At 48.4% G+C, this 26,610-nt stretch overlaps 7 protein-coding genes across 7 annotated transcripts; 4 read left to right on the top strand and 3 right to left on the bottom strand.

Annotated features, from left to right (window-relative positions):
- Positions 1–196: 196 nt before the first annotated feature.
- Positions 197–3,131, bottom strand: tpcJ (oxidoreductase tpcJ; the record flags this gene model as incomplete). Its single annotated transcript, XM_089599982.1, has 10 exons — positions 197–931; positions 989–1,494; positions 1,544–1,561; positions 1,610–1,688; positions 1,742–1,866; positions 1,912–1,959; positions 2,015–2,084; positions 2,151–2,340; positions 2,723–2,919; positions 2,967–3,131. The coding sequence occupies 10 exons, from the start codon at positions 3,129–3,131 to the stop codon at positions 197–199; spliced, it is 2,133 nt and encodes a 710-aa protein (XP_089455859.1).
- Positions 3,132–3,405: 274 nt separating this feature from the next.
- On the top strand, positions 3,406–5,330 carry tpcM (methyltransferase tpcM; the record flags this gene model as incomplete). The annotated part of the gene is made up of 3 exons (XM_089599981.1): positions 3,406–3,475; positions 3,527–3,843; positions 4,356–5,330. The coding sequence occupies 3 exons, from the start codon at positions 3,406–3,408 to the stop codon at positions 5,328–5,330; spliced, it is 1,362 nt and encodes a 453-aa protein (XP_089455858.1).
- Positions 5,331–5,706: 376 nt separating this feature from the next.
- ALT_5861 (mannitol dehydrogenase family protein) lies at positions 5,707–7,215 on the bottom strand (the record flags this gene model as incomplete). The annotated part of the gene is made up of 1 exon (XM_033560153.2): positions 5,707–7,215. The coding sequence occupies one exon, from the start codon at positions 7,213–7,215 to the stop codon at positions 5,707–5,709; it is 1,509 nt and encodes a 502-aa protein (XP_033416044.2).
- A 2,062-nt stretch (positions 7,216–9,277) lies between these two features.
- On the top strand, positions 9,278–16,481 carry ALT_5860 (putative secreted glycosyl hydrolase; the record flags this gene model as incomplete). The annotated part of the gene is made up of 9 exons (XM_089599980.1): positions 9,278–9,802; positions 9,874–9,985; positions 12,326–12,429; positions 12,546–12,954; positions 14,116–14,273; positions 15,567–15,817; positions 15,890–15,989; positions 16,048–16,229; positions 16,292–16,481. 9 exons carry the CDS (start codon positions 9,278–9,280, stop codon positions 16,479–16,481), a joined length of 2,031 nt encoding a protein of 676 aa, XP_089455857.1.
- Positions 16,482–18,549: 2,068 nt separating this feature from the next.
- Positions 18,550–21,637, top strand: ALT_5859 (uncharacterized protein; the record flags this gene model as incomplete). The annotated part of the gene is made up of 15 exons (XM_033560150.2): positions 18,550–18,673; positions 18,735–18,906; positions 18,961–19,126; positions 19,182–19,304; positions 19,359–19,447; positions 19,506–19,630; positions 19,695–19,795; positions 19,848–19,978; positions 20,035–20,152; positions 20,208–20,325; positions 20,381–20,645; positions 20,707–20,761; positions 20,826–21,048; positions 21,106–21,275; positions 21,329–21,637. 15 exons carry the CDS (start codon positions 18,550–18,552, stop codon positions 21,635–21,637), a joined length of 2,289 nt encoding a protein of 762 aa, XP_033416041.2.
- A 1,258-nt stretch (positions 21,638–22,895) lies between these two features.
- ALT_5858 (putative MFS monocarboxylate transporter) lies at positions 22,896–24,365 on the bottom strand (the record flags this gene model as incomplete). The annotated part of the gene is made up of 4 exons (XM_089599979.1): positions 22,896–23,648; positions 23,757–24,119; positions 24,181–24,281; positions 24,344–24,365. 4 exons carry the CDS (start codon positions 24,363–24,365, stop codon positions 22,896–22,898), a joined length of 1,239 nt encoding a protein of 412 aa, XP_089455856.1.
- Positions 24,366–25,332: 967 nt separating this feature from the next.
- Positions 25,333–26,422, top strand: ALT_5857 (alpha/beta hydrolase; the record flags this gene model as incomplete). Its single annotated transcript, XM_089599978.1, has 2 exons — positions 25,333–25,749; positions 25,823–26,422. 2 exons carry the CDS (start codon positions 25,333–25,335, stop codon positions 26,420–26,422), a joined length of 1,017 nt encoding a protein of 338 aa, XP_089455855.1.
- Between the last annotated feature and the right edge of the window lie 188 nt (positions 26,423–26,610).

Genomic DNA, 26,610 nt, shown 5'->3' with positions numbered 1-26,610 from the left:
GGAACCTACCTGAATTCCTATAGAAAGTAACTATAAAGCTACTACTATGATATTTCGAATCTAACTCCCTAACAGTAATTATTTAAGGTACAACCAGTATAGCTAAGCACTATCTCCCTGAGCCTAACTGAGCCATCATCGTAAGGATATGGTGAGCTTACAGCGTACTCAATCCACTAAACATCCTGGCCCTTCCTTAAATGCCCGAATCATCTATGGTGTTGTTATCAGGGACGTTCACACTGTCATAATACTTAGTCCATGTGGCGCATCGATCCTGAAACTCCCCCAGCACACCGGCCGCCTCCATGAGCGGCTTGATCTTCTTGGGCTGCTCGATGAACTGCAAGGAGAGCCCACTACTGACATGAAAGGCGACGTGGCAATGCAGCAGCCATGCCCCCGGGTTGTTGACCTGGAAGGCGATCCAGACATAGCTGCCAGTATCGAGGTTCACCACGTCGCGGCGGGCAGGATTATCCAGCTTCGGGACTATACCTGCATTAAACTCGCCTCTGCCCTGAGCCAGAATAGCAAAGTCATGCCCGTGCAAGTGCATCGGATGCATGATCGGAGTCAGATTGCGCGGAAAGTGGACCTTGTCCCAGGTATAGTTGTTGGTAATGACGAAGTGAACCCAGGCGCCTGTGTCAAAGTCTAGCATGATGGGAACCGTCTCCGGTGGGAAGTCGGGATGCCCGTCCACTGCCAATTTCTTGAGACTGGGGTCCTTCCAATCAACAAACATTGGTATATCCCCCAGCACCCATTTGTGGAGGTCACCGTCGAAGTTCATCGGGTCGGGATAGCCCTCTTGGCCCACTCTCAGGTAATCCTTCATCTCCATGCTGTTCACTCGTCTGCCAACCGACTGCTGGACGACGGGAACGAGGTGATCTGGGCTGGGGTCGGCGCAGCCAAAGTCTCGATGCTGGTCGCTGAGAGGTCATGTCCAAGGATCCTGACGGTCCTGTTCGTTGTAGCGCACAATTCCCAGTGTCTTGTGAGGCAGCAGATCGACCTCGCCGCAGTATTGGGCGTAAATCCAGAAGTTGGAACCGTGAGTGAAGTCCGCGTTTGCCTCGACAATGATTTCGTACCGCTGGCCCATTGCCACATTCACCACGTCGGTGACGTACGGTTCGATGGGGACGAAGTCAGCCGCGATGACGGTCAGGTTATGCCCATCAATCCAGAACATATATTCTAGCAGGGTGCCCGTATTGACTATGGTCAGCTTGTACTTGACGCCCTTCCTGAAGGTGACCTCAAAATACTCTCCTCCCGTTCCGGTGCAGCTCGTGTCGTTGTTGTGATTACAGTCGAACTTCCCCTTGCCATTCAGGATGGTGGACTCGGGAATAGCTCCTCTGTTTTTCGTCTCTCCTACCCATAGTAAGGAAAATACATCGTCGTGGTACCAGTCGTGCAGGAGCCAGGGCCCCAAGTCCTCATCCCAGTCCATGCTTGATGGTCCATGAATGACGATCGGGCCTGGTGACATCGTCAGTATAGCCAAATCGTCCTCGGATGACCAACTTACCAAAGAGTCCATTGCTGTCTGAAATTCATTACTATGCATACTTTAAATTGAACAGATGCCACTCACACTGCAGACTGAAATGCGAATGATACCAGGACGTTCCATATTGCGTCGCCCGAAACTCGTATACCTGCGTTTCTCCAGGCTATAAATGACAGGTCAGCGGCTCCTACCTATGCTCCGCTGGGCTATTCGTACCTTGCTCGGGCACTGTGTAACTCCAGGGACGCCGTCCTGGTGATTAGTCTCGAATTGACGCAGTCCATGCCAGTGAATAGCGCTACCGTTGTGGTTGTCGGTGAAATTGTTGTGCACGCTAATGCCTGTACCTGTCAGTCTTATACATGTTGATGCAAGGGAAGTCTTACGGATAGTGTCACCCCAATTTGCTTCGATCGTTGGGCCAGGAAATTGACCTATAGTGGTTAATTAGTCCATTGATCCCTTAGCAGAATATGTGATAATACGAACCATTGGCTACCATTCCTAGTTTTTTGTATCCATCGGGAGCGATGACTTTTTGACTGACGGTGAGATTGTACTAATGGTCACATTGGTATATTATCGATACGATTTGGACAGGCACAATAATTGTAAGACCACTGACCTCGACCAGCTTTCCAGGCGGGACCCGTTTGGGATCAGTGTAGTCTGTCAGAATATCAAACCCGTCTTTCCAGCAGCCTCGACTGGTCGGAGTATTCCGGCAATCTTTTGGCAGAGGTGCTCTGGTTGCCACGGCTGGGAGGGCATAACATCCATAGACGAGCCACTTGATAACGGTAAGCATTATGTGACTGCAGGATCTGAAAACTGAATCAAGCCAGAGAATTTACTAGACAATGGAATTATCACTAGAGCACTTATGAACAGGACCTTTATTAGTTGAGCCCGGCCTATGGACTATATCGGGCAGAAAGAAATGTCAGCTGGACTGTCGGACTAATGGCTCGGAGGTTTAGACAACGAGCTAACAAAGCTATAGAACAGGAAAGATGCTACCATTATACCACATTTATGGACCAGAAACAAGCAGAGCAGCTAGTTAAGAGAGCAATTGTCCATTCCATCCACTGCCACTCCCTGCCGAACAAATTCCTCGATCCACCCAATCGTCATCCTGAGAGCAACGAGCGTGGGTTATTCCCTCCATACATGAATGAAAGGTGAGTGACTTACATGCTTTTCTTGGTATCTGCAAAATTCTCATGATCATGGAACAAATGCTCCTTGTACCAAGGGTCTTGTTTCATACGTTTGTAGTCCTCCAGGCTCTCAAAGACCACCTGGCTGAAACAATCAAAATCCACCACGTTGATCATTTGCGGGTCATACAACTCGGCCATCAGCGCGCGCGTGGCCGTGGTGTTATGGACCTGCTCTGTTACTATACCAGGATGATACAACGTAGAATGGGAAATACCATAGTCCATCGCTTGACTCCATATTTGACCATCAAATCTTTTGTCATCGGGGCAGAAACCTCGGTCATATAGCGGCGGTAATCTTCTTCACTCATGCCAGGCTTGCGGTAGCCGCAGATGGTGAGGCAGAGATATTTGCTCGGCTTCTCCGCGGAGTCTCCCATTGTTGGATGTAGGTTAAGACAACGAGTCGAAGGAAGTATAGAAGATGCCTGAGTAGCAATCTGCAGATCACTATGAAGGCGCCGGCCACCTTAAATCGGAGAGCGGGATGATTGGTTGTGACCAGACCGAGCTGTTTGAAGTAACCGAGCTGATTATCGGGGCAATTCTCGTCTTTGCACTCGGACTCACCTCTATAACTACTATCGATTCACTATAGCTATTGGAACTTGTCTCTATTCTCTAGGCACCTTCACACTGCACTTCTCTATCAATATGCCGCAGAATGTTTCCGCTCAGATCATTACGCAGGCCACTGCTGTCATCACTGGCTCCTTTCTCTCAGGTCAGTCATCTTCTATGTCGAATCCATGCAGAGGGGCTAACACCGCTGCAGGCCTCATGATGGGACTTTCTGTCGTTGACATCCCTGTTGTGCTCAGCACTGCTACTCAATCTTCGCATTTACTGCAACATTTCATGCGCCTTTACGACATTGGACACAAAATGATGCCCAGCTTGGCTATCACAACCTGCCTTCTCTACGGTTATACTGCGAGCAGTACGCGAGCTGCGGGGCGGTCGGGACTACCTCATGTCATTGCTGCAGTGACAACGATCTCGATGGTGCCTTTTACGTGGCTTATCATGGCCCCGACCAACAATGCTCTCTTTCGAATGCATGCCGATCCCGCTGCAGCCCACCTCGGTGAGGTACGGCGGCTGCTTGTCCGATGGGCACAGCTGCATGCAGTGCGTTCATTATTTCCGTTGGCAGGGGCAGTCCTGGGTTTCAGACAGGTTCTCAAAGAAGTAGGCATCAGTCACGAAGGTTAAAGTGACAGTCATGAGAGCATAGTTGTTATAGGATATGGGATGGGATGATTGAAATAACTCAGAGTAATAAAGGAAACGTCATTATGGAACCAAAGTATAAGTGCCGGTGGGATGGTATGTAGCATTCCGTTCAGCTGATTTATATATACGTCGGACCATTGTCCTACGCAACCCAAATCCCCCGAGTCCCGGTCTCTGATGGCCACTGCCAGCGCCTTACATTCAGTTAGTGGATCAGTGAGAGCACAGCTGGGCTTAGATAAGATGGATGAGACTTTATTGTAACATCAGTTGCCCAGTGCGCAGATTATATATTGGTGTTTTATATGTAGTCTGTATGCACCATACTAGAATATATTCATTTACCCTATCTACAACAACCAAGGCAGCAAACAAACGTTAGCATGGCTGTACCCCAGAGCATCCCTCCCCCAACAGCATCCCCCATCGAGGCCAAAAACCAATTTTTCGCCCGCAGCAAGTCATTCTGGGACAACTATCTCCGAGGCCGCCCACAAGTCCCGCCGAGCTTCTTCCAACGCATCTATCGCTACCATCGAGATAGCGGCGGGCGATTTGGCACAGTGCATGATGTGGGCGCAGGAATCGGCCCCTACGCAGAGGAGCTGCGGTCAAAGTTCCAGCACGTCATTGTATCCGACATCGTGCCGAAAAACGTACAGCTGGCCGAGGAGCACCTCGGACGAGACGGCTTCAGCTATCGCGCAGCACCAGTCGAAGACGCAGACGACCTGCCGCCCAGGAGTGTGGATCTGGTCTTTGCGACTAATGTGATGCATTTCGCGGATCAGCAAGGGGCAATGCAGGCGATTGCGACGCAGCTCCGGCCGGGAGGCACCTTTGCGTGCGCGGGTTTTGGTCCCGCGCGCTTTGACGACCCCGATATCCAGGATGTCTGGGAGCGGATCAGCCAGCAGGGCGGCCGAATCCTCTTGGACATGGCGGACCATCCTCAAGATACCGTTAACGTCATGAGTCGCAGTTCGAACCAATACAATGTGGCTCCGCTGGAGCCGCGGTTGTTTCGACAAGGGGCGTTGCGTATCCGGCTGAACATGGCCCAGGGCGGTATTACGGGCCTTCTACCGCCTGAGCGACAGCATGAAGTGATGGATCCTGACTTCTCGGGCCCTACTGATGTGGTCGTATACGAAACGGATGATGAATGGCGCTTCGAAACCGACTTTGAGGGTTTCCTGCAGCATTTCCGTTCGTTTCCTCACGCAGGTATCAATCCAGAAGCGTTTACGGGACTGTTGCAGGAGCTAAAAGACCTCCTGAGCCAGGGAAGATGTCTGCATGGGTGTTGGCCGGCTACTTTGATTCTCGCAACGCGGCGTTAGGAATATACTATACTGCAGTGAAATGCAGTCAAGTGTATACCGCCATCTTGTAAGGATAGAGCCATGTAGGATGATTGCGATAAAAAATTATGTTTCATAGAACTCCTATATACTGCAACTGCAATTGCAACCGTGTATAAGTACCCCGAACCCAAACCAAATCCATCCAAATCCATCCAAATCCATCAAAAGCGTATTCTGCAAGGTTCTCCCGCCGGGCCTGAATGATAGGATGCGCAACAAAGTGAGAATTAGGGGGACCTAGTCTATCATCTCTATCTCTATGTGGTGCTTTTATCCAAATCACTCATGAAATATACAAAACAAAATATCGCTCGCAAACGCAGTATACCATCCAACAGCTCTAACCGGGCAATCAATCAATGTACTTGGGAAGCGTTTTCATGATGCCGTCCCGGGCAATGTCATTCATAGCGGTGGTAATCTCCTTGAGGAACCGCTCGTCGGTGCGCAAGTCGTCACCGAACAGGCTCTTGATGCTGAGCAGCTCGAACGGGTCGTTGCCTCCGGCGCGAGCCTTGGCCTGGAGCTCCTCGCGCATCGGGTCGACGACCTCGAAGGGCTTGCCACTGTCGTCGACACCCTTAACGTAGTGGAACCAAGCGGCGGCGACGAAGCACAGGCGACGGAACGGGCCAGTAACCCAGATGGCCTCGGCAATCGAGGGCATGATGAACTGAGGAATCTTGCCGGAAGCGTTGAGACAGATACGGGGCAGCTGGTCCATGATGGTGGGGTTGGTAAAGCGTTCGATGAGGGTGTTGCAATACTCGTCAATGTTGACGCCCGGAATCTCAGGCAAGAGAGGCTTGACCTCCTCCTGCATCATCTGCCACACGAACTTGCGGAACAAGGGGTTTTCCATGACCTCGTGGACGTACTTGAAGCCAGCCAGCTGACCGGGATAGCCCAGGGCGGAGTGGCTGCCGTTGAGCAGGCGCAGCTTGTGCTTCTCGAACTGCTCGACGGCGTGGACATCCTTGACAACCTGGACACCGACCTTCTCAAATGGAGGACGGCCGTCGGAGAACTGGTCCTCGATGACCCACTGCGTGAAGGGTTCCGTGACGACGGGCCAAGAATCCACAATGCCAAAGTTATCTGCGAGTGCCGTTTTGTCGTTGTCTGATGTCTGAGGGGTGATACGGTCGACCATGGCGTTGGGGAAGGCGCCTTCCTCGGCAATCCATTCCGCGACCTCGGGGTTGCGTAGGCGTGCGAATGATTCGAGCATGTGGCGGGTGATGGATCCGTTCTTCTGCATGTTGTCGCAGGACATGACGGTGAAGGGCTTAAGACCCTGCTGGTAGCGGCGGGTCAGGCCCGCGTAGAGGAAGCCGAAGGTAGTGCGCGGTGCCTTCTCGTTGGCCGGGTCGAGGTCGAACTGGATGTCCGGGTGCTCGCTCTGCAGCTCATGTGTGTTCTCATTGTAATAGTAACCGCTCTCGGTGATGGTGAGGGAGACAATTTTCGTGTCCGGGTGTGCCATCTTGGCGATGACGGCCTCGCGGTTATCAGGGGCAAAGAGGAAGGAGTTGATGCTGCCAATGACGTGGGCAAAGCTGCCCTTGGCCGAACGCTCAATGAGGGTGTAGAGGTGGTCCTGCGAGGCCAACGCGTCGCGCATTGCAGAGTCGAAGGGCTGCAAGCCAACGCCGCAGATGGCATAGTCAGTTACACCATGCTTCTGCATCAACTGGTCGATGTAGACAGCCAGGTGCGCACGGTGGAAACCGCCCACACCAATGTGGACGATTCCCTCTTTGACGGCGCGACCGCGCTGGTATGTGGGAATCTTCACCAGCGCGCCACCTGCCGCCGCAATTTGCGACAGGTTCTTGCTGTTGAGCTTGAGAGGTGCCATTGTGCTCAGATGAGGTGAAAAATGAACGACAAGGGCGAGAATCTGAAAGGGGAAGAGTTTGCAGCAGGGTCACCGCTGCTTTTGACTGCTGATCGCAGGGAAATATGGTCAGGGAATGGCATTCTTACATCATGGGCTGGGCCTCAAATAGGGGCCAGTGGCGGGGGAATAACTTACTCATCCTCGCCATTGCTGCCCGTACAAGGTGAGCGGTGTACCAGAAGTACTTGATAAGGAAACTGGAGAAAACAAGAGTTTTTAAGTACCTTGCATGAGCAGCACAGGAGTGGCGTCATGGTAAGAGTTTTCTGCCGCTTCCAGAATGACTTAGCTAAGCTTCTGCTATTAATTGCTATTGGATGTCGCCTTCGTATCGGCAGCACTAACAACACTAATAGCAACTACCTTACCGTCTCGGGATTTGCCAAGCGGGTCTGCAAACTCTGACTAGTGCGGGTTACTACGGAGTATGGCACACCGACTAGATAGCTATTCCCCTCGGGAACACACAGTACGTAGTCTACCCGGCAGAGTTTGAACCATCCCACTGGGTCTAGTGAGTCTGGATTTGATAATGAATCAGATTGAGACGAAGGTGGCCACCACTCAACCCCCGTACACGTGTCCAGTTTCACAGAGATGAATGGTAGAACTACTGCTAGAGTGTTGACCGACTCATCTACTTTTGATAAGTCTCTAACAACAGGATACTTCGACCTGTTATGGTCCAAAAAAAGAAAAGCCTTATTCCGCATGCATTAATTCCAGACCTCGCCTCCGGTCAACCCCACGCGGCGTACGCCACTGCCCCCAATCCCGAAGTTGAGATTGGTCCATGGTGGAGCATGGGGTAGCTATCCCTGCAACTAAGGGAGCTAGAAAAACCAATCATATCATGTGAGCACTCCACGGCCCCTTAATCTACGCGCGGCATCTTCCCGACAGTCCCGGATAAGGTACAGATTGCATCTAATATATTACTCCCGTATTCCAGACTATTTCCTTGGAGAACAAGGGACCTCACATGACCCTTCTGTTTGTTTGACCCTGGTCTCAGCCATGCACTATTTCTGGCAAAATCCACGGTAGTACTATTGAAGTGTACACATAGCCCGGTTCAGTGGATTCAGAGGTGGAAAAGTACTTGGTAATTTCTCGTTGATCAATGGTTCTTTAACGTGACTTACTGGTCTGCTGGTCTTCTTAACTTTAATTAAATATGCTAAGTCTATGTAAAAGAGTTAAAGTGGGTAGCGATAAAGATGATGTGCTTATGGTGTTGGTGGTAATATAATCAACATCAGGATTGTGCACGAAGATTGAAGCTAGTAGCTGGATTATAGTTTCAGTTTCCAGTCGTGAACTCGTGATCCTACCGGGATGAACTCCGGAAGGAAGTGGAAAACCGCAGGGGGTAAATCGAGACTGCTCTGGCCCTACGGTGCCTGGGTGGCTGGTATACGGATTGGGGGCTGGAAAGACTGGCCAAAAACCTCCCCGAGGCATTCATGCCGATGCGGAGGATGGAATGTCTAAGCAAGGGATTCAGGTCCCGTGATACTATCGACCTTGATCCAAGCTAACTGTGGTCTAAGTCAGGGGAAACAGATAGGTGATTGACATGGATGTGAAAATTAGAAAACGAAGCCAGAGCTTGGTGGAGCTGCGGCTCTGGATCTAGAACACTGCATGCGGGCTGCTATGCCGGATAATATCTGGTCATGCGCCAGAATCCTTATTTCTATAAAAGGAAAAAGAAGCGAATCAAGAGGTGAGATCAGCAAGGGGGACACGGAGTACTAGATATGTTGAAATCACTCGCGTCCTGCATAGCTAGTGTTGATATGCATTTTACGCACGTCTATCGGCTCCAAATATGAACCAGGCCCGATTTGTAATAAATAATATAGAGCAACGTAGTAGGACTTGTGCAAAGATCGCTCCATCTTATATAATTTCCTAGATCTTATCTACCATTGTATTCGGATAAAGCTTAGTGTTAGACCAACATTTTTTGTGTGCCACAATTAGCCACGCATAAATACACACAGTAACTGGTATCATGGCGCCCCTTCTGACCCGTCTACAAGATTGTGGGTGGACTTCTGCTGATGTCCCCGAGATCAAGGACAAGAAGGCATCAATTACGTTACGGGACTCTGTGGATCTCTCACTTTCTTATAGTCCAGAGAACCTTTGCAGTGCCTTTATCTCAGAATATCAGCGCTCTCTCGGCCTTCAACCTGGCATCATAACGCTACTCAATGCCAGTTGGCTGGTCACTGTACGCTGTATCTGTCCGGTTCAGGACATCCACCTGGGTGTGCATTCGCCGGGAGTCTACTTCATCGCCAGATTACCGCATAGGGCAGACCGTCAAGTCGCCATCGAGCTGAACTGCGAGGCCCCGGTCAGAAATCTAGTTCGAGATGTCTCCCTCCTTCAGTCTGAGGCGACGTCGCACATGTCACTGGGCGATGATGTTTCCGACGAGGCTCCAGAGAAATTTCCGACGACCACGATTACCTACGCAGAAGAATTATCTGCCTTGACAGGGGGATCGAGCGGTGGAAATCTGAACAAAGGGGTATATACTCCCCGTTCCATCGTCAACCGTCGCCACACACTGTGTACATCTGATCCGTTAACAGGACCTAGATCCGACAGCCCATCAATTCCAAACTCTTCCTGCGCATCTCTCAGGCAAATGGCGAGCTTCACGCCAAGCTTACCTTCTCTGTCTCTGACATTTCCAGAGACCTTGCACTTAGTATGCTGTATATATTTAATATAACCATTAGGGCTATGCTTTCATCTCCATTACAATCCTTAGGAGAGTTAGACCTGTGCTCAAAACATGACCGCCAGTTACTGCAAAAATATACTGAGAGTGTATCCGAACCCTATAAAGTACTGCTGCATAACTTAGCCTTACAGCATGCACAACTAACTCCTTATGCTCTGGCTGTTCATTCCTGGGATGGTGACCTGACCTATACACAGCTGGATGATGCAACCTCCCAACTTAGATAGTTTCTTGCCAGTATTGGTGTAGGCCTGGGTATATTTATGATCAGTTGTTTTGAGAAGTCTACATAGGTAATTGTGGCCTGCCTGGCCATATTAAAAGCTAGCGCTATATACATCTCTATTAATACAATAGATCCACCCATTTTCCTTGAGAATGTGATCCACTGCCTGAATACAAAAATATTTCTTACTTCTGCAGCTTATCAGTCTTAATACACTCCTTTCATCCTGTTAGTTATTACAGTTACACTAGAAATAGTACATACTCTTCCTATAAGCACTGGTACCATCTACCCCCAAGTAAAGCCCAGTAATGTATATCTTATCCTGTTCACTTCTGGGAGTACTAGAGAGCTAAAAGAGATTATCTAAGAGTATTAAGTATATACTACAGCAGTCCAGGATTATAATAAATTACTCAGAATAGGCTAATACAGCTGCGTGCTGTAATTTAATGACTATATATTTAATATCAGTAATAATGACTATTTGACCACCCTTATTACTGGTGGATGCTGCTGTGTTCATACACTAAGCAAGTCTATATCTACTCTTATAGAGGACATCAACACCCTTCAGGTCAATATAACCTTTCTGACCCTAACTATTGCTGCTTAGATTTCCCCTCTGGATGTGCTAATATTGGAGTTGGTCTGCCTTGGTGGTGAGCCAATATCAAATAATCTCCTGTTGAGATAGTCCCCTTATGTGAGACTAGTAAATCAGTATAGCATGGGGGAGGCTGCTACCTTCTATACTTATAATAACCAACTCCAAATGGGCTAGAACACCATCATTAGATACAGCAGGAGCAGAGCTATTTAGATAACAAGTCCAGACTCTCCAGAGCTCCTTATACCTGTCAGGGCTGTAGGCAAGATTATAATTAAAGGCCCCCACCTGGCCCGAGGGTACCTGGATAGTGTCTGCCAGAAGCCTGGTATTAGGTTCCTACCAAATGCACTAACCTGGCTCAAAGATCTTCATCCTTCTCATGCAGTTATATTGAGGTTCTATCACTCCGGGGACTTGGGAAGATATACACATGCAGGGACTGTGGAACATTTAGGCCGCAAGGACACCCTACTTAAAATCAATGGATATTAAGTTGAAGCTACTGAGGTTAAGTACATCCTCCGCAGGTTGCTGAGCCCCGGGGACGCGGTCATTGTGGACCTACTTAGTGAGATTGGTGGCCCCTGTGAGCCGTTTCTAGTGGCTTTCCTATCCTTGACTAATAATGAAGACTCTTTCGTCCCCGCTGCTTCTAACAACTCGGTTGATTTTCTTCTGGTCACTAGTCACCATTCAGCTTATTGATTGGTGTAAAGAATGAAAGCTGAGGTCATGGCTATGCTCCCAGTCCACAAAATCCCGGAATACTTTATTCTCGTCAATCAGATTCCCAGAACCAGGTCTAATAATACTGACCGCCGCAAATTGCACCATCTCGCGCAGAAGTCGTACTTGTCGGGGGTCCTATGTAAGATCTGCAACAAATAAGGCATACCTCCTCATTTCCGATTAAATCTGGATTCGGACAAGTCAGAGTATTTGTAGTCCTGAGTTTAATGGATAATGACTAGTTGCGGTTCTAATTCTCAGCTGCGTCGGCGTACGCTGGGTGCAAGTACTCAAAGGGTTGGGAATATATAATGGCCGAGGGCTTCCTGCACGCACGGTATGGCTGTCTCTATCTCTGCTTTTGCTCCAGGAGCTGTATGTAGTCCAGATATTTCAAACTCTACTTCCGGGCTCTGATACGGCGCGCTTTCCACATGAAGTATGACATTGACTAACTCTCAACACTGCATCTTGTGCTGTTCTCGATATCAAAATCGTGCCAAGAACTGAAATATGTTAATTATTACACTAGCGCGCTGCTAGGACATTTAGTGCATGTCTCCACTCTGTAAATCGCAACTCAATCAGGACATCAAAATTCCAAAAAAGGGGTCTTCTGTCTTTGATCGTCATTTCGTGCTGCAATCCTTTTTTTGGACTTATGCAAATTCTCCGAGAATCATGCAACTTTGTATGCCGTGGAGGCTCCTCGGCATTTTGTCTCTCGCTTCTGCAGCTGCGACACAGAATGGAACGGAAGGAATTGATCTGTTTGAGGTCCATCTTCCTGTAGACTGGAAGGGTGCAGTTGCCAATGGGTTAAAATTTGTCTTCGTCAAGGTGGGTGAGATCGATAAGAAGGATCGACGTGTCATTCCCCGTTTCTCTCCAACCTATACCCCTCTATTTGTTAATGATCTGTCCCCGGACTTATTATTCACCGATTCTCGCGATAGGCAACGGAGGGTATCAACTACCAAAACCTACGCTTCCCCACTCAAACAGCCGGTGCAGTCGCTGCCGGGATTGTCCATGGCGCAGTGCACTTCGCATCTGCAGCGGAAAGCAGCGGAGCCGATCAAGCAGACTTCTTCATCGAACATGGAGGGAACTGGACCGCGGATGGACAGACGCTCCCCGGAGTGCTGGAGATGGAAGGCAACATTGCGGGCAAGCTTTGTCACGGGATGACGCCAATAGAGATAACGGATTGGATGCTTGATTTCTCTCATAGGTACAAGGTCCGGACGGGCCGACCGCCGATCCTCTTCCTCTCAGCGAGCTGGTGGGCAAAGTGCGCCGGGAACAATGCGACGTTTGGCGAAGATCATGCATTATGGTTGGCGAATTGGGCTGAGGAGATGGGTACGCTGCCGACAGGCTGGAAGAGTGCTAGATTCTGGCAATATGCCGGTTGGAGTGAGAATGGAGGAGAGGCAAATGTGTTTTTTGGTAGTTCCAAGGACTTAGTAACGTTTGCAATGGGAGCTGATGAATGAATGAGATGTAATGTCCATGTCTTTGCATTCTACTCTGCAGTCAAAGGGATTAGACTAGTCGTAAAAATAATGCAGGAAACAAAGATGAGAGCCGGAAATGGGGACTCGCTCTAACCCTATCCTCGATAGACTCAGACCCAGCCAGATCAAATAGCACTACAGGCTCAAACAGGTAAGCAGAATATATTCTAAATCTACTCCTATCCATATTGGATTTTTCTTGCAGACAGAGCTATCTATTCTACTGAAAATATGAATTGGACATTTACTGGGGACGGATTAAGATGCTTCTCCAGCCGATCCATTGATATTGATAGCTGAGACATATTCATCAACCAACTAGTTGTATTCGATTCCCTTTTTCTCTTATAGTTGACCAACAACCATAACCGTGACACATTGTATCCCGTCAACTGATTGGCATAGAGCCCAAGGGAAGACACCTATCAGGGATTCAAGCCCCAACACTTTAACCGGAGAGGCAAATTGAAGTGACCTTGTGTGCGCCCCATGTCACTTTGTATTGGCAGGTCCCTCGAGAGGAGGGCTCCATTTCTGGCCCTTTAGAACCTTTCCCCTATCATCGCCGAGTGCTATTGTCAGGTCACCATTCATGGGACGCAAGAACTCGGTCCTGTCAACTTGACTTGTTTAACCGCCTCCCCTCCCTGTCTGGCTCTTGTACCATTCTTTCATTTCTTGTAAACCCACCGTGGACTTACCAATGCACTCGTCCACTGTTGCCCATAGCCCATGACGATGTGGCTTGTGGCAGCTGTCCGGGCACTGGGTGCGCTTGACTGCTCTGCGTTATGAAGGTAGGTCCTGAAGAAGCACAGAAACTATCACTACCTTGGTGCACCGTTGAAGAAATCAGACCCATATACAAACGGAGCCTGGAATCTCCTATTGATGTGATCAAGCCTGCAGGAAAATCACTCCCGACGATATGTGATTGTAGGCGGAACGGGTGCGTCAACGGGTAGACACCCTCAACACCGCCGATCAACCTGACCCTCAAAAATAGGTCTAGTTGACGCTTGGACAATCTCACATCTACTGGCTCGGGGAAAGAAACCCAAGGACGTTCGCATCCTGGATGTAGTATCCCCATTTATGATCTACCAGAAGCTCCTCAATCAAGGTGTGGCCTGGGCCAAAGCCAATATCACTGTCGAGCTCGCGGTAAGAAATGCGTTTGAAGAAGCATGGGTAGCTCACATCGACAAGCTCCCCTTCACAGTCTACCATACGGCAGCCTTAATTAGCTTCAAGGTAGCCATGAAAAGCATCCTGCACTACGCAGCAGAGTCAACATCGATGGCACACGGAACATGCGGCGCCACGGCGATCCATCAGCCAACGTGCTGAATTATGCCATGAGCTACTGTGCCCAAACAAGCAATCCAGATAATCAATGACGATACCGAACTGTCCCAAAGGACTACGAATTCTTCGGAACCTACGCCGTAACCAGGGCCGAAGCGGAGCGACTCGGCTGCGCAGCCAATAACCTCAACGCTAACTTCCGCGGGCTGCATTCACCCAACAAATGGCATCTGCAGCACAGGCAGGCAATCGAGAACTGCACTCGTAGATAACTACCTCCACAACGGCGGCAGTCCAACTTGGCCACACATCGAGCTACAGAGCTTCGTCCTCAACATTCCGCCCCATTGAAATTTCTAACACTATTGAGTTCGACATAGGTATCCCATAAGACACATGGACCAGTGTATGGCCAGCTTGATGACTGGGAGAGGTCAGTCTCTTGCGTATACATGGGACAGATGAGAGTGTGACCGATTTTGGATCACAGAGTAGAATTGCTACTGGTGATTAACGTAACAGTGTCTACATTAAGATACCCTTCCGCTGTCTTGCCAGAGGGATGATATGGTGAAAACTGGCTTGCACTGCATCTCTAAAGTTTGGAAGTAGAATTCCCGGAGTAAGCAAAATAATTTCAGGTAGATTCCTTGCGGTGTGCTGGACTGTGGTAGGCTGCAACAGATTCAAGGCTTTCTGGAAATTTGAAGTCAATTTTTTTTTGAGTCAGCTGGTAATAGAAATGTCCCTTGTTGGCCGCAGGTAAGGGTTCCATGGAAACTCTTGAATAATGCGAGGATTATCATAAAGCATTGTTGCAACACTAGGTAAGGAGATACCATGCGATGAAAGAGGACATTCCGTGTATAGATTATGTAGATAGATTCGAGAGTGTAGGAATCCTATGGATGAGAGAAATCAGGTTATACACACTATGCTCAACTGACCAATAAAAGGGTGTTCAGCTGATCACTTCGAAAAAGGATACAATATCTACAGAATATGGCTACTATAAGTGCGGGGCTAAAGCAGACTGACAATCTGAACTCTGAACAGGAGACCGAAATGCAACTCTCTCCTATTCTATTTCGTGGGAGGGCCTCTCAATTCTGAAATTCATTTAGCCGCAGTATTCTAAGCACAACACAGCACCATGAGCAGCATCAAACGCAACAAGAACGCGGTTGTCTTTGGTGCTTCCGGAATCAAGCGTGGGCTATTGTACATGAAATTCCGAATGACTACCCTTCTCCAACCACCTTTGACTACGTCACTGCGCTCACCAACCGCTCCCTGTCTCGCGATGTGGCACAATGGTCCTCTTCCGATAAATTACAGGTAGTATCGGGTCTCGACCTGCTGCGAGGTGACCAAGCATCCTTGGAAGACGAGATCAAGAAGTATGTTCAGGGGGTAGAAGAACTAGTCACTTGTACGTCTGCGCCTATGTCATGGACCCAGAGCTAGAACAGAAAGTCCGAATTCAGCACGGATGTCTTAAAAAGGGCCGTGACAGCTATCGAGAACCTGAGCCCGAGATTAGAGGCTGTCGTCTCCTCAACGGGAACCAAAGTGAGACCGAACAACAAAAAACAGTGTCTGATAGCTGACAAGGAATTGACAACGGCAGGCTTACGGTATTCATCTTCTTGACAACTTTCCCTGGTCCCACAATCTTCCCCTTCGGGAATCACTTCCTCGCATACCCGAGCCATACGCCTCGCAGCTCTTTTACTACAGTCAGCTTGATCTGCTGAATCAGTGTCCCAAGGCAAACGCTGGACTTGTTGCAATATCATCCCCAATGCGATGGTAGGTCTCGTTCCAAACAACAATGTATACTGTATAGCACCGTGTCTAACATTATACCTTAGTCCCTATCGCAAAATGCATGGCGAAGGAGCTGACGCAGTTTTCTCGGGGACGATGAAAAGCTGGGTCATTAAGAGCAATGACAGTAGTCAGGACATTATTGCCCGCTTTGCTATCCACGCGCGCCTGCATCCCGAAGTCAGCGGGGGAGAAAGCTTTAACACAGCTGATAACTGTCTCCCATCGAGCTAGTCAATGAAGTGGCCCGTAATTTGCGAATATTTCGGCTTACGAGGGGTTGCTCCAACGAATGGATTTGGTCCGGATCCGCACGGCTTTTTTAGTGAGAATTGGAATGAGTGGTCGAAGATGGAAAGGATATGGCCTACAAACCGGACGTTCTGGAGAAAATACTCGGAGTGTCGTGGACTCCCGTTCTTCATCATGAGCATATTGAATTCCGATCGACGATTGAATTTGGACAGGATCCATCATGCTTAGGGAACGGGCAAAGGAAGAAGTATCTAATAGGGACGCATGTTACAACATTTGTTTGTTTATAATAATTGTTCGCATCTCACCACTCCTGTCCTCCCTATGATCCCATGCAACACACTTATGTCGAATAGCATATAGACGGGATATTGAATACTTTATACTGAGGATATCAAATCATTGAATTTTCGTGTACTGGGGATACCAAATACCTAGTAGACATATCACCTTCCTGTATAGTATCATATCGATTCTTTTATCCTGCCTATAGTAGAGATCTGCTGTACACAAGAGTCTGAGCAGTATAGCCCATATTTGGTATAGTAGCTTAACTCAGACCTCGCCCATTTCACTTTCTCCTTCATTTTGTTCCAGCACGACTCCTTGCGTATACATGCAGTAGTAGCATTTTCAGGCAACTTCCCCGCGTGGACTGTCTACATCAGTCGCAAAACCCACTACCACACTTGCAGTTGACTATTTGTACTATTACAATCTCCCCATCATTGCATCACCGCTCCCGCCATCCTACAGTCGATGCGCATCTGCAAAATCGGTGGATCTGGGATTTCCCCACCTGCAGATGGGTGGATCATGCTTAACCCATACGGGTAACCCGTTCCTTAGGTGCATCTTCTTAGGGCACACTATTGGTCTGTTTCCTTCAGCTGGTTCGTGTCGGTGTTGGATACCACAATCTCCATGATGAAATATTGGACATATCCTACAATTACCTATCTGTCAAGTATTCAACGACTTTGGCCGTTAATAGTTTAAGCCATAGAGCATACAGCTCAATGGCATTGACTATGTCCATATGCCTCCCACATCATGTTGTGAAGTGGCTTGATGATTATCACTGATCCATATGCAGGTGAGTGCAGTGATTCAGATGATCCGTTTGCCACAGCCTATCTCTGGGTTGCCTCCCGCTCGGGGCGAACCGCTGTTCCAACATAAATGATGCGATTGGTGCTATAAAAGTATATTTTGACGTCAGACTGATCACAATGTGGGTTCATTATCTTGATTAACATTGACAGTATGAACAACACAGATCAAGGTGTGGACTCATAGTAGGACTGAGACTTACAGGCGGAGAGTGTTCGTGGGCGCATATAGCTATGCACTAACAGAGCTTGCCATAATTCTAGGACCTAGGCTTCGTGCGTTATATTTGTATGGAGCAATCAAACTAGTAAGTACCTTATAAACACTTAAGCTATACATTTTGTTGCATGGGATCTGCTTTTCAATTTCAGGTCCAATGGTACCAAATGTTTTATTATTCCATGAGACGGAATGCCTGCGTGCTGTGATCTGCAGCTCTAAAAGTTCGGAGGATTGAAGCTGAAACTTTTATGCGCTAAAGATAATGAAGATCTATTTCCTGTACGTTGCTTCCATGTTCAGCTCTGGCGGGGTACCGTCGATACTTTCTCCACATACGACAGTCAGTTTGCGCAATCACCTGCGGTGATAGACAGGTGGGGCTTCATGGATCTACCAAATCCAGTAGGGACTTACAAGTTCATTGAATGGTTCATCTGAATCTTTGCAGATCAGATTTACCTGTTTCTTCCTGCTGCTATTCTGCATGGGTGACGTCGCAGACGCTCAATTGCGTGGATTCTTGTGGGAATTGACTTGTCAAGAACTTAATTGCTAATAGTGAGTGACTGGATGTTAAAAACGGGCTCATTCCTCGCCTCGGGGATGGAAAAAAACCGAGAAAAACAATCTGGGGTCAATTGAATACCTTGCATTCTGGCCAAATTAACACTTATCTTGAGATTGCAATTGAACTTGGTGCTTTTTTGTCATCATGCCTGCTGCTAAAAAGGAAAGTAAGGGAGCTACTTCCCAGCCACCAACGGACGCCAAAACGGACCCCAAACAGCAGAAAAACTTGAAGGAAATAGAGGGCCAAATTAAGGAATCGGAGGAAGGTGAGAGATGCTGGCTGGAGTTTGAGCAGCATAAGTTCCCAAAATTAACCAATGTGTCAAGCAAACAAAACCGACCGCCAAGCCATGTTCAATATCTATTTGTTTGATAGTGTGACCAAGACAAGCCAGATGGAAAAGTTCGTCACCATCGGCAGCATCAAAAATGTCGAGGACACAACCTTGGCCGATATTCGGAAGAGTTTGATTAGCGAGAATGCCCTGTCCTGGAGACAGTAAGTTGACCACATACACCGGGTGACTTAAAACACATAATAACCTGTAGATAGAAAGTCCAGCAAGTTCTGCAATGATGAGGGAGCTGAAGTGGACGACAAACTTCGCTTCGATGTGTACCTGGACTTTCTCAACAGCAGCGAGGGGAAGCCCAAAGATGAAGAGGGTTCGACTGATGACAGTGGAGGTAAGCGAGCAAAGGGAAACAATGGTCGTCCCGTGAGTAAGCCACCAGGATTTTTGACCAAGTACTATGCTAATGCCGAGCTGTTAGATCACTCGGGAATCAAACACCGGCAAATCATACAAAGTCTACTTGAAGCTGCGTAAAATCCCCACCGAGTTGGATGAGACCACCAAAGATTTCCTCAAGGAGAAGCTAGACCTCTCGCTCAATGTAAGTCCTCTGCCATCACTCACAGATGCTTGTTTATATTGACTGCCGTATTAGAAACCGGGGTTGATATCAGCCGATGTCAACAAGCTTGCGAGCTCTTACAATCACAGCAATTTTCAAGCTCTTGCTGGCAAAAACACCACGTAAGATACTAACCCCGACGAATAGTATTCTACTGAGACTGAGGCAAACTATAACCAGCCATCCAGCGGACATGGGTGAGAGGGAGTGGTACATCGTCCTTCAGAACAATTCAATTCTCCATGGCAACTATGTGAGGGAGCTAGTCAATGGCCAGAGGAAGGTCGAACGTGCCATGTACCCTGGTACGTGAAATCATAAGTTTAGAGGCTTGATTGACTCGTGAGTGATATCTGACTGGCAAAATAGCTTTTGCATTGAAGCCGCGAAAGTTCCATGATTTCGAAATTGTCTTCAATAGTGGTGGCAAGGACGGTGCTGCCCCTTCAGCTAGTGACAATGAACCTGTGGTATGTGTCCCCTTCGTTGGGTCGCCCTTTGCTAATTTTGAACCATCACCAGGTGCATCACCTAAGGATTCCTAGATTTCTTGTACAAGATGACTCTTACATCAATGTCTCTGAAAATAAGACATCAGTGGCAGACGCAATTGCGGACAGTTCACTCTCTGAACATTCAGCTGAGGTCTCCGTGTAAGTTTCCCATGGATGCATTAATTCCACACATTTTATCTTGCTAATTAGTGCAGAGGGGGAGGAGCATTTGGCGTCACTGCTGGTGTAAAGGTCGGATACAAATCGCAAGCCGAGGTAAAAACAGCATCAAACACAACTTCAGACTCTAAGCGCATGACAATCACATATAATGTGAGTTACCAGGCTTTCACATTCCGTACGGTTGCTGAGAAGCCCCACATCATAGTTTCCCCGAGTTGTTCTCGAGCTTGATGGAGAAAGCCTTGATATCTCAGACGAATGCAAGAAGGACCTTGAGAACATCACTACGCCCGAGGCAGTGCATTTCTTCAGAAGAAAATATGGTAGTTTCCCTAATACCTCTGTGCTGCCCCCGCAGGAAGTGCTAAATATTCACAGGGACTTTCTTTGCCTCCCGGGTTGAATTAGGTGGCCGCCTCCATTCGTCTGAGAGCAGCGATTCCTTTGCTGAAGGTAAAGTCGAAGAAAGAGCCCGGGCACTGAAGATTTCTGCAGCCGCCTCCTTCTCATCTACGTACGCTCAAGGCTCTGCCAGCGGTAGCTATGAAGATTCAAGCAACCATAGCTCAAATCGCCAGAACAGCAGCTTGAGCACTAATCTGGCGTGGGAAGCCAAGGGAGGTGACACTTTATTGTGCAACAAGTGGGTTGCTCTGAAAAAGGCTTTCCTATGCGTTAAGTCCGAACTGACGTTTGTTACATAGCCCTCCTGCCTGGTGCCCTACGGTGGCGTCTTACTACAATTGGAGGATCTCCAAGGTACGTTGGTCATCGCTGCCAATATCACTAAGCCATAGCCTAGCATTGCTAATAATCCATGCAGCAAGATGACCTCCTTTCCATGGAAGACATGATATCACTCATTCCAGGATACGAATACGTCAAACAGAAGTTCAATAGATTGGCACCACTCAAGGAGAGCGAAGTGACGACAACTCCTGCCCCTCTCCCTAAAGAGTGGGACGGCTGGGTCACATTCTGGTTGAAGCACCCCAATGAGCGCCTATATCCAACCGTCTGCGACAATCCCTCATCCTATGGTTTTGGTCAGTAAAGTGGTCTCATTTCTGGATGGACAATAACTAATATTTATATATGTTCAGAGTCCACGATTATAACACCAGCCATGGCTCAATTGCTCGCAAACGCCGCCTCAAATTTTGCCTCATCGCATTCCGTTCAAATGAAAGCATCAGTCGAGGATGATTCGCAGATCTACCAAGCTGGAACCAAGTTTTATGAGGTCTATGATGGAGAAACCGTCCGGTACAGGGTATGTCTTTCGAATCTGCACTAGTCCGTGTCAACATTCTAATGCCTATATAGTTCAAACCCGGCTTCCAATATGTTGTCTGGAACAAAAAGACCAACATGTACCTGGGAGCAAAGCCTCCCGTTCCTGGGGTGACCCAAAAGTCTGAACTATGCACAACGAACTGGGCGAATAGCTGCACCTTCAAGTTTACGCATGCCTTCCCAACGGACAAGATCTACATTTCGAATCGCGATCTTGTCCGCGTGGAGATCTTTGACTCTGAGGGGAAACCCATAGGCCCTCTGAAGGATATGCCACCTCTTGGGTCGTATGGAACAAGTGGTGATATCTTCCAGTTCCGTTACTTGGGCGAACCTTGAGCAGTTTAGAACTCTGCAAGATAAGAAGGGTTTTATACCTAAATTAGACAACTTTGAGTAGATAGTCATCGCTTCGGTTGTTCCAGAGCAAGAGTTTGATTGAACCATTATTTCTGCTTGAAATGCCTCATATTAACACCTCCCTCAGAAATATATTCATGGAATGCCGGAATTTAAACTCGGACAAGGCATAGGAGTATGTTGAAGCTGCATACGGTGTCTGTTCAGGGCTGGGCTGTTATCATATATTAGCGTTGTTCATGATCTAGTCTGATATCCATACTTTCAACAGTTCGCACCTGATGTTGTGTGGCAGGAGCAGTAGTGCGGGGCAGAAACCAGCCCCAGATCAGTTGTAGAGCAACATCATTGGGCTATATTGGAGATCCAGTAGGCCGTATGCTGAAACACGTTAACTCTTTAGAGATCAGGTACATCATTTCCCTGAGCTGTGCGATCCATCTGTCGCAGTTCATGCACAAGCACTATGCCAACCTGAGTCCTGAGACCCATAGTGGACAGAGTCTTTGGTGATCACTGAGGCCCAACCTTGTGTAGCATGCTTACCATCATTAAAGTATATTCATAAGCTTTAAAGATGGTACAATATTTCTCTCGTTCGCTAGGTAGCTTCGAGCTAGTTCCCATGCAACCGCCGCATTAGGCTGCGCATGTGCTTCTTCTTCTGGTACACCATTGTGCTTCTAATTCTTTTGCCCTTTCCGAGTGAAATCTATTATTGGGGCAGGGGCTTAGCCCCGGGTGATTGATACGAGAAGTGGATGGATGATGGGTCGTCCTCCTTGGAGGTATTGTTTTGTATGGGATCTTCTGAAATATTAACATTCTAAACAACACATAAAGTACCGAGAAGCAAGACCTAGGTGAAACGTGGCCTTCCCAAAGGCGGGATTCTTGACGTCTGTGAGGATCTTAATGGGTGTATTAGACGAATAACATTTTCCTTACGGCCGTGTCGAGAGTCAATGATAACGGGGCCATATTCGTCCAACTGGGAATTGTAGGCATAGTTAACCTTGTCAGATCGTCTACTCCATGGGAGATACCGGAGGTGGAGGGCCCTCCAGTGGAGGCCGGGAGCCCAATGCGCCTCTGGGAAAGCCATGATTAAAGATCACCAGTGGTCCGCGGAGCACTGCTAATCAAGCAGGAATTATAATTCAGTTTCAACCCAATGTCATTCTGGAATGAGTCGGAAACCAACATCATGTCCTGCACTCAAACATACAACCTGCTCTCAGCGACTCACACAGCGCACCCCAGAGCTGATATAACTCCACATCCAGCTCCAAGCTCCGAAAACTGCTGTGATGCCAGTGAAAAGGATCAAAGTCCCATACTGAGTGCTAAAGCCAGTTCCAGCGTTGTTGGTTTGCGAGCCACTCAGCGATCCCTGCTTGATTAGTGCCGTGCTCAGCGGACCACTGATGACATTGCCAATTCCTCGCCCTCCCGCCAGCAAACCAAAGACCAAACCTGTCTCCAAGGAGGTGGAAGAGTCGCGCTTGATTTGTTTGATGACACCCGACCAAGTGGAACTGAAACCACCCGCGAAGAATCCATAGAAGATGGAGAATAGAGTGAGCAAAGCAATAGCCATCTGAGGCGATTCAGACTCTGGAGATGATGCCATGCCCCACAAAAGGAACACGGATAGTGCTGAGCCTATCGAGGAGAAAAGCAGAATATTCGATACTGCGAAACGATCACAAAGCATTCCCATGCAGATACCGCCGACAATAGAAGTCGCGTTGAAGAGCGAGACTAGCATGGTGCCCATCGTTCTTGACAGACCAACTGCCGTGGTCGAATAAGAAGGCAGATACGTGGACGGTAAGAAATATCCAAAGCTTTGGATGATATTGCCTGCCTGGAGCGTCCAGAAGGCGGCCAGGCGGAGGAACCTGAGGTCCAAACGCCGGGCTGACGCACTAGGTGAGACAGGGATCCGAGGCTTCATGAACGGCAAAGATACTAGGGTAGTAAGCAACTGTGATTCGATGTTAGAACTGGATGCAGTACGACAGCTACAGACGCCATGGTGTCGCAACAAATGCGCAGTCGGGAACAAAGGAGGCAATGAACCGGGGCAACACACCGTAGTGACAGTCCAAGCTCTGAAGGTCGTACTGGAACCGAATTTGTGTAAACAGGCATTCGCCGCAAAGGGCAATGCAACGCCAGTTACACTCTTAGCTGCCCACATGATCCCGAGGGCCAGTCCTTTTTTCTGGATGAACCATTGGTCCATAAACAAAGATGACGGACTAAACATGAGCGCATTGCCGATGGCGCATATAATACCCTGAGTTGCAATGAGATGCCATACTTGCCGCGAGAAGGACGATAGAAGCGAGCCGATCACGGTGATACATAGCCCTGTCGGAATGCACCAAGCTTGGAGGTGTGGATACCGCGTCAAAAGGGTAAATGTCACAGGTGATAAGAGGTACAGGAGACCCTAGCCGATTGCGTTAATCCATATTGAATCTAATGAGATGTGTGCGGCACTTTTCCATTACAGTTGATGTAGTTCCCACGGTAGCAAGGTCGCCTTTATTGCCCTGTAAGACATCATGCGTGCTGTAGTATTCTTGGAAAATACCGAAAACAGTCGAGAATCCTGGTGTGTCAAATTAGTCGTTGACAAACTCTGGTCATTCGCGCTTAGTTCAAACCCCAGACTGGTAGCTGAATGAGACAGCATGATGCGAGTAGTTGCCAGGCGGCTTTGCCTCCATCTGCGGGGGGCAGCGATGGTTGCTCTATCTCTGACGATGTCACGTCATGGGAAGAACGACGGGGCCGTATCTCGCTCAAAGAGACTATCTCGTGGTTGGTAGAGTTCATGGTTGCCAGGCATCCGTATATCTGATTAAGATATAGCGAATGGAAAGAATGTCTGAATCTGAAATCCGAAGCAATGATGTGAGATGATGTCACGTGGGCAGTTGCCCCTCTCGGGGTTGATCCTTAACTCACAGCACCCTTGTTGGGGCTGCAGATGTGTCTGGATGTACACCAAGAAAAGCACAACTTCATCATGTGTCACTGGCCGAAGCCAGCGCCCACAATGAGCACATGCATGTATGTCGGGGGGCTGCGCGAGGAACCAGATTCCAAATGCCAGTCCTCTGGAACAGACTCGTATTTGTCACCTGTTGCAAAAAACGCAGTGATTCCTGGGGAATTAGTGATACTACCCATGAAAGTGTGAGTCTAGTATCAATATTGAATGAGATTTAGATATGGACTAAGATGACTATAATTACTATATATTTTATCTAAACATGCCGGGTAGGCCTTAGGCTGGTAGTGTGGTGGGAGGTAATCATGGTAACAAATTTATTTTAGCCGGTATGTACACATGATAGTCCGCCATAAGAAACAGTCTGACATACTACCCCGCTTCCTGCATGATTACATAGTCAATGGGGCCGAATCTCTAGCAAAAAGGGACCCATATAGTTTAGTACCTGTGCTTATGGGATACTACTTCTGAATCAACCTGCATTATTGTCTCTCACCTGATCGACAGGCCTTCTACCACCAGTAGATCCTTGACACAATCCGGCGAGTCAGTCATATTGGAGTATCAGGGCAGTAATAAGCCGTTCCTGTCAGCTATTGATAGTTCCTATATGCAATATGTTCAGCAAATCCTTGCATCCACCATGTCTCCAATAGCGGACTTGAAAGCATATATTTTCCGACTATTTGCCAGCTCAACAGCCACCTATAACCCAGTCAACACTCCAGCAGCTCTTACGGATGAACATCCCAGGCCGCATTTCCGTACGGACAACAACAGTTCGGACACGCTCACCCTCCCAGATGGACGAAAACTCGGTTATGCGCAATATGGTTCGCTGACCGGAAGGCCCATTTTTTACCTACATGGCCTTCCAGGCTCCCGCCTAGAGGCTGCGGGATTTGATGAGCTGGGCCTAGAATTAGGCGCCCGTGTCATTGCTGTGGACAGACCTGGTATAGGATGGAGCTCACCACACCCGGGTCGAACACTCCTTGATCATCCAAAAGACCTAGAACACCTCGCGAAGCACCTGGAGTTGGCTCATTATAGTGTTTTGGTACGGAACGGGTATTACTCCTGAGAAGGCCCGAGACTGTTTGCTAACACCGTTTGCTGCGGCTGCTGGATAGGGAATATCAGGAGGCGGACCATATGCACTTGCTTGCGCCGCGGCATTACCTCAAGAAAAGCTCAAGTGTGTTTCGATCGTCTGCGGCCTAGGGCCGCCTGACATCGGTATGAGTGGAGCAGATTGGGTGCACAGGCTTGGATTCCCACTGGGATTTCGCTATGCGCCCCTCAGCGTTGTCCGGTGGTTCTGGAAGCTAGAGGGGTCAGGACGCTTAGATCTCAGTGACGAGAGGCGTCTTGAGCTTCTGTTTCAGAAGCCAATCGCTCATGAGAAGGACATTGACTTTATGAAGACTGACTGGCCCCGGCTATCTGTGCGATCAACTCGAGAATCCTTCGCACAGGGGTTTGATGGTGTGTGGCAGGATGGTAGGTTGGTCTGCATGGACTATGGTTTTCGAATAGAGGATATTCGTCCTGAACAACCTGTGCACCTATGGTATGGGAAGCTTGATACTTTTGTTCCACCCAATCATGGTGTGCAGATAGCCGCCCGGCTGGGCGGTAGAGCATATCTCAGGCTGGAGGATGAGACACACGCAAGCATTGTGGTGAACCAGATGAAGGAGATATTGGAACATTTAGTTAGGAGCACTTGAGCCAGCCAGCTTTTCCATACTGGTTTGCCGGCATATCCAAACCAAACCTGCGTCACTAGATAAGGAGATAAGGAACCACATACGAGACCTGAAGCCTGGTGCCATACAAATGTGCGTCTACAAGGGAACTAATTTATGAGTAGGATGAAACAGGGTCCAGAGGGCCGTGGAGTGTATCTGTCAGGGCT

Source organism: Aspergillus lentulus (genome assembly GCF_001445615.1).
Source record: "Aspergillus lentulus DNA, contig: Alt09, strain: IFM 54703, whole genome shotgun sequence".
Classification (NCBI taxonomy): Eukaryota; Fungi; Ascomycota; class Eurotiomycetes; order Eurotiales; family Aspergillaceae; genus Aspergillus; species Aspergillus lentulus.
Note: the sequence above shows the minus strand (reverse complement) of the source record. Positions and strands in the feature narration are given on the sequence as shown.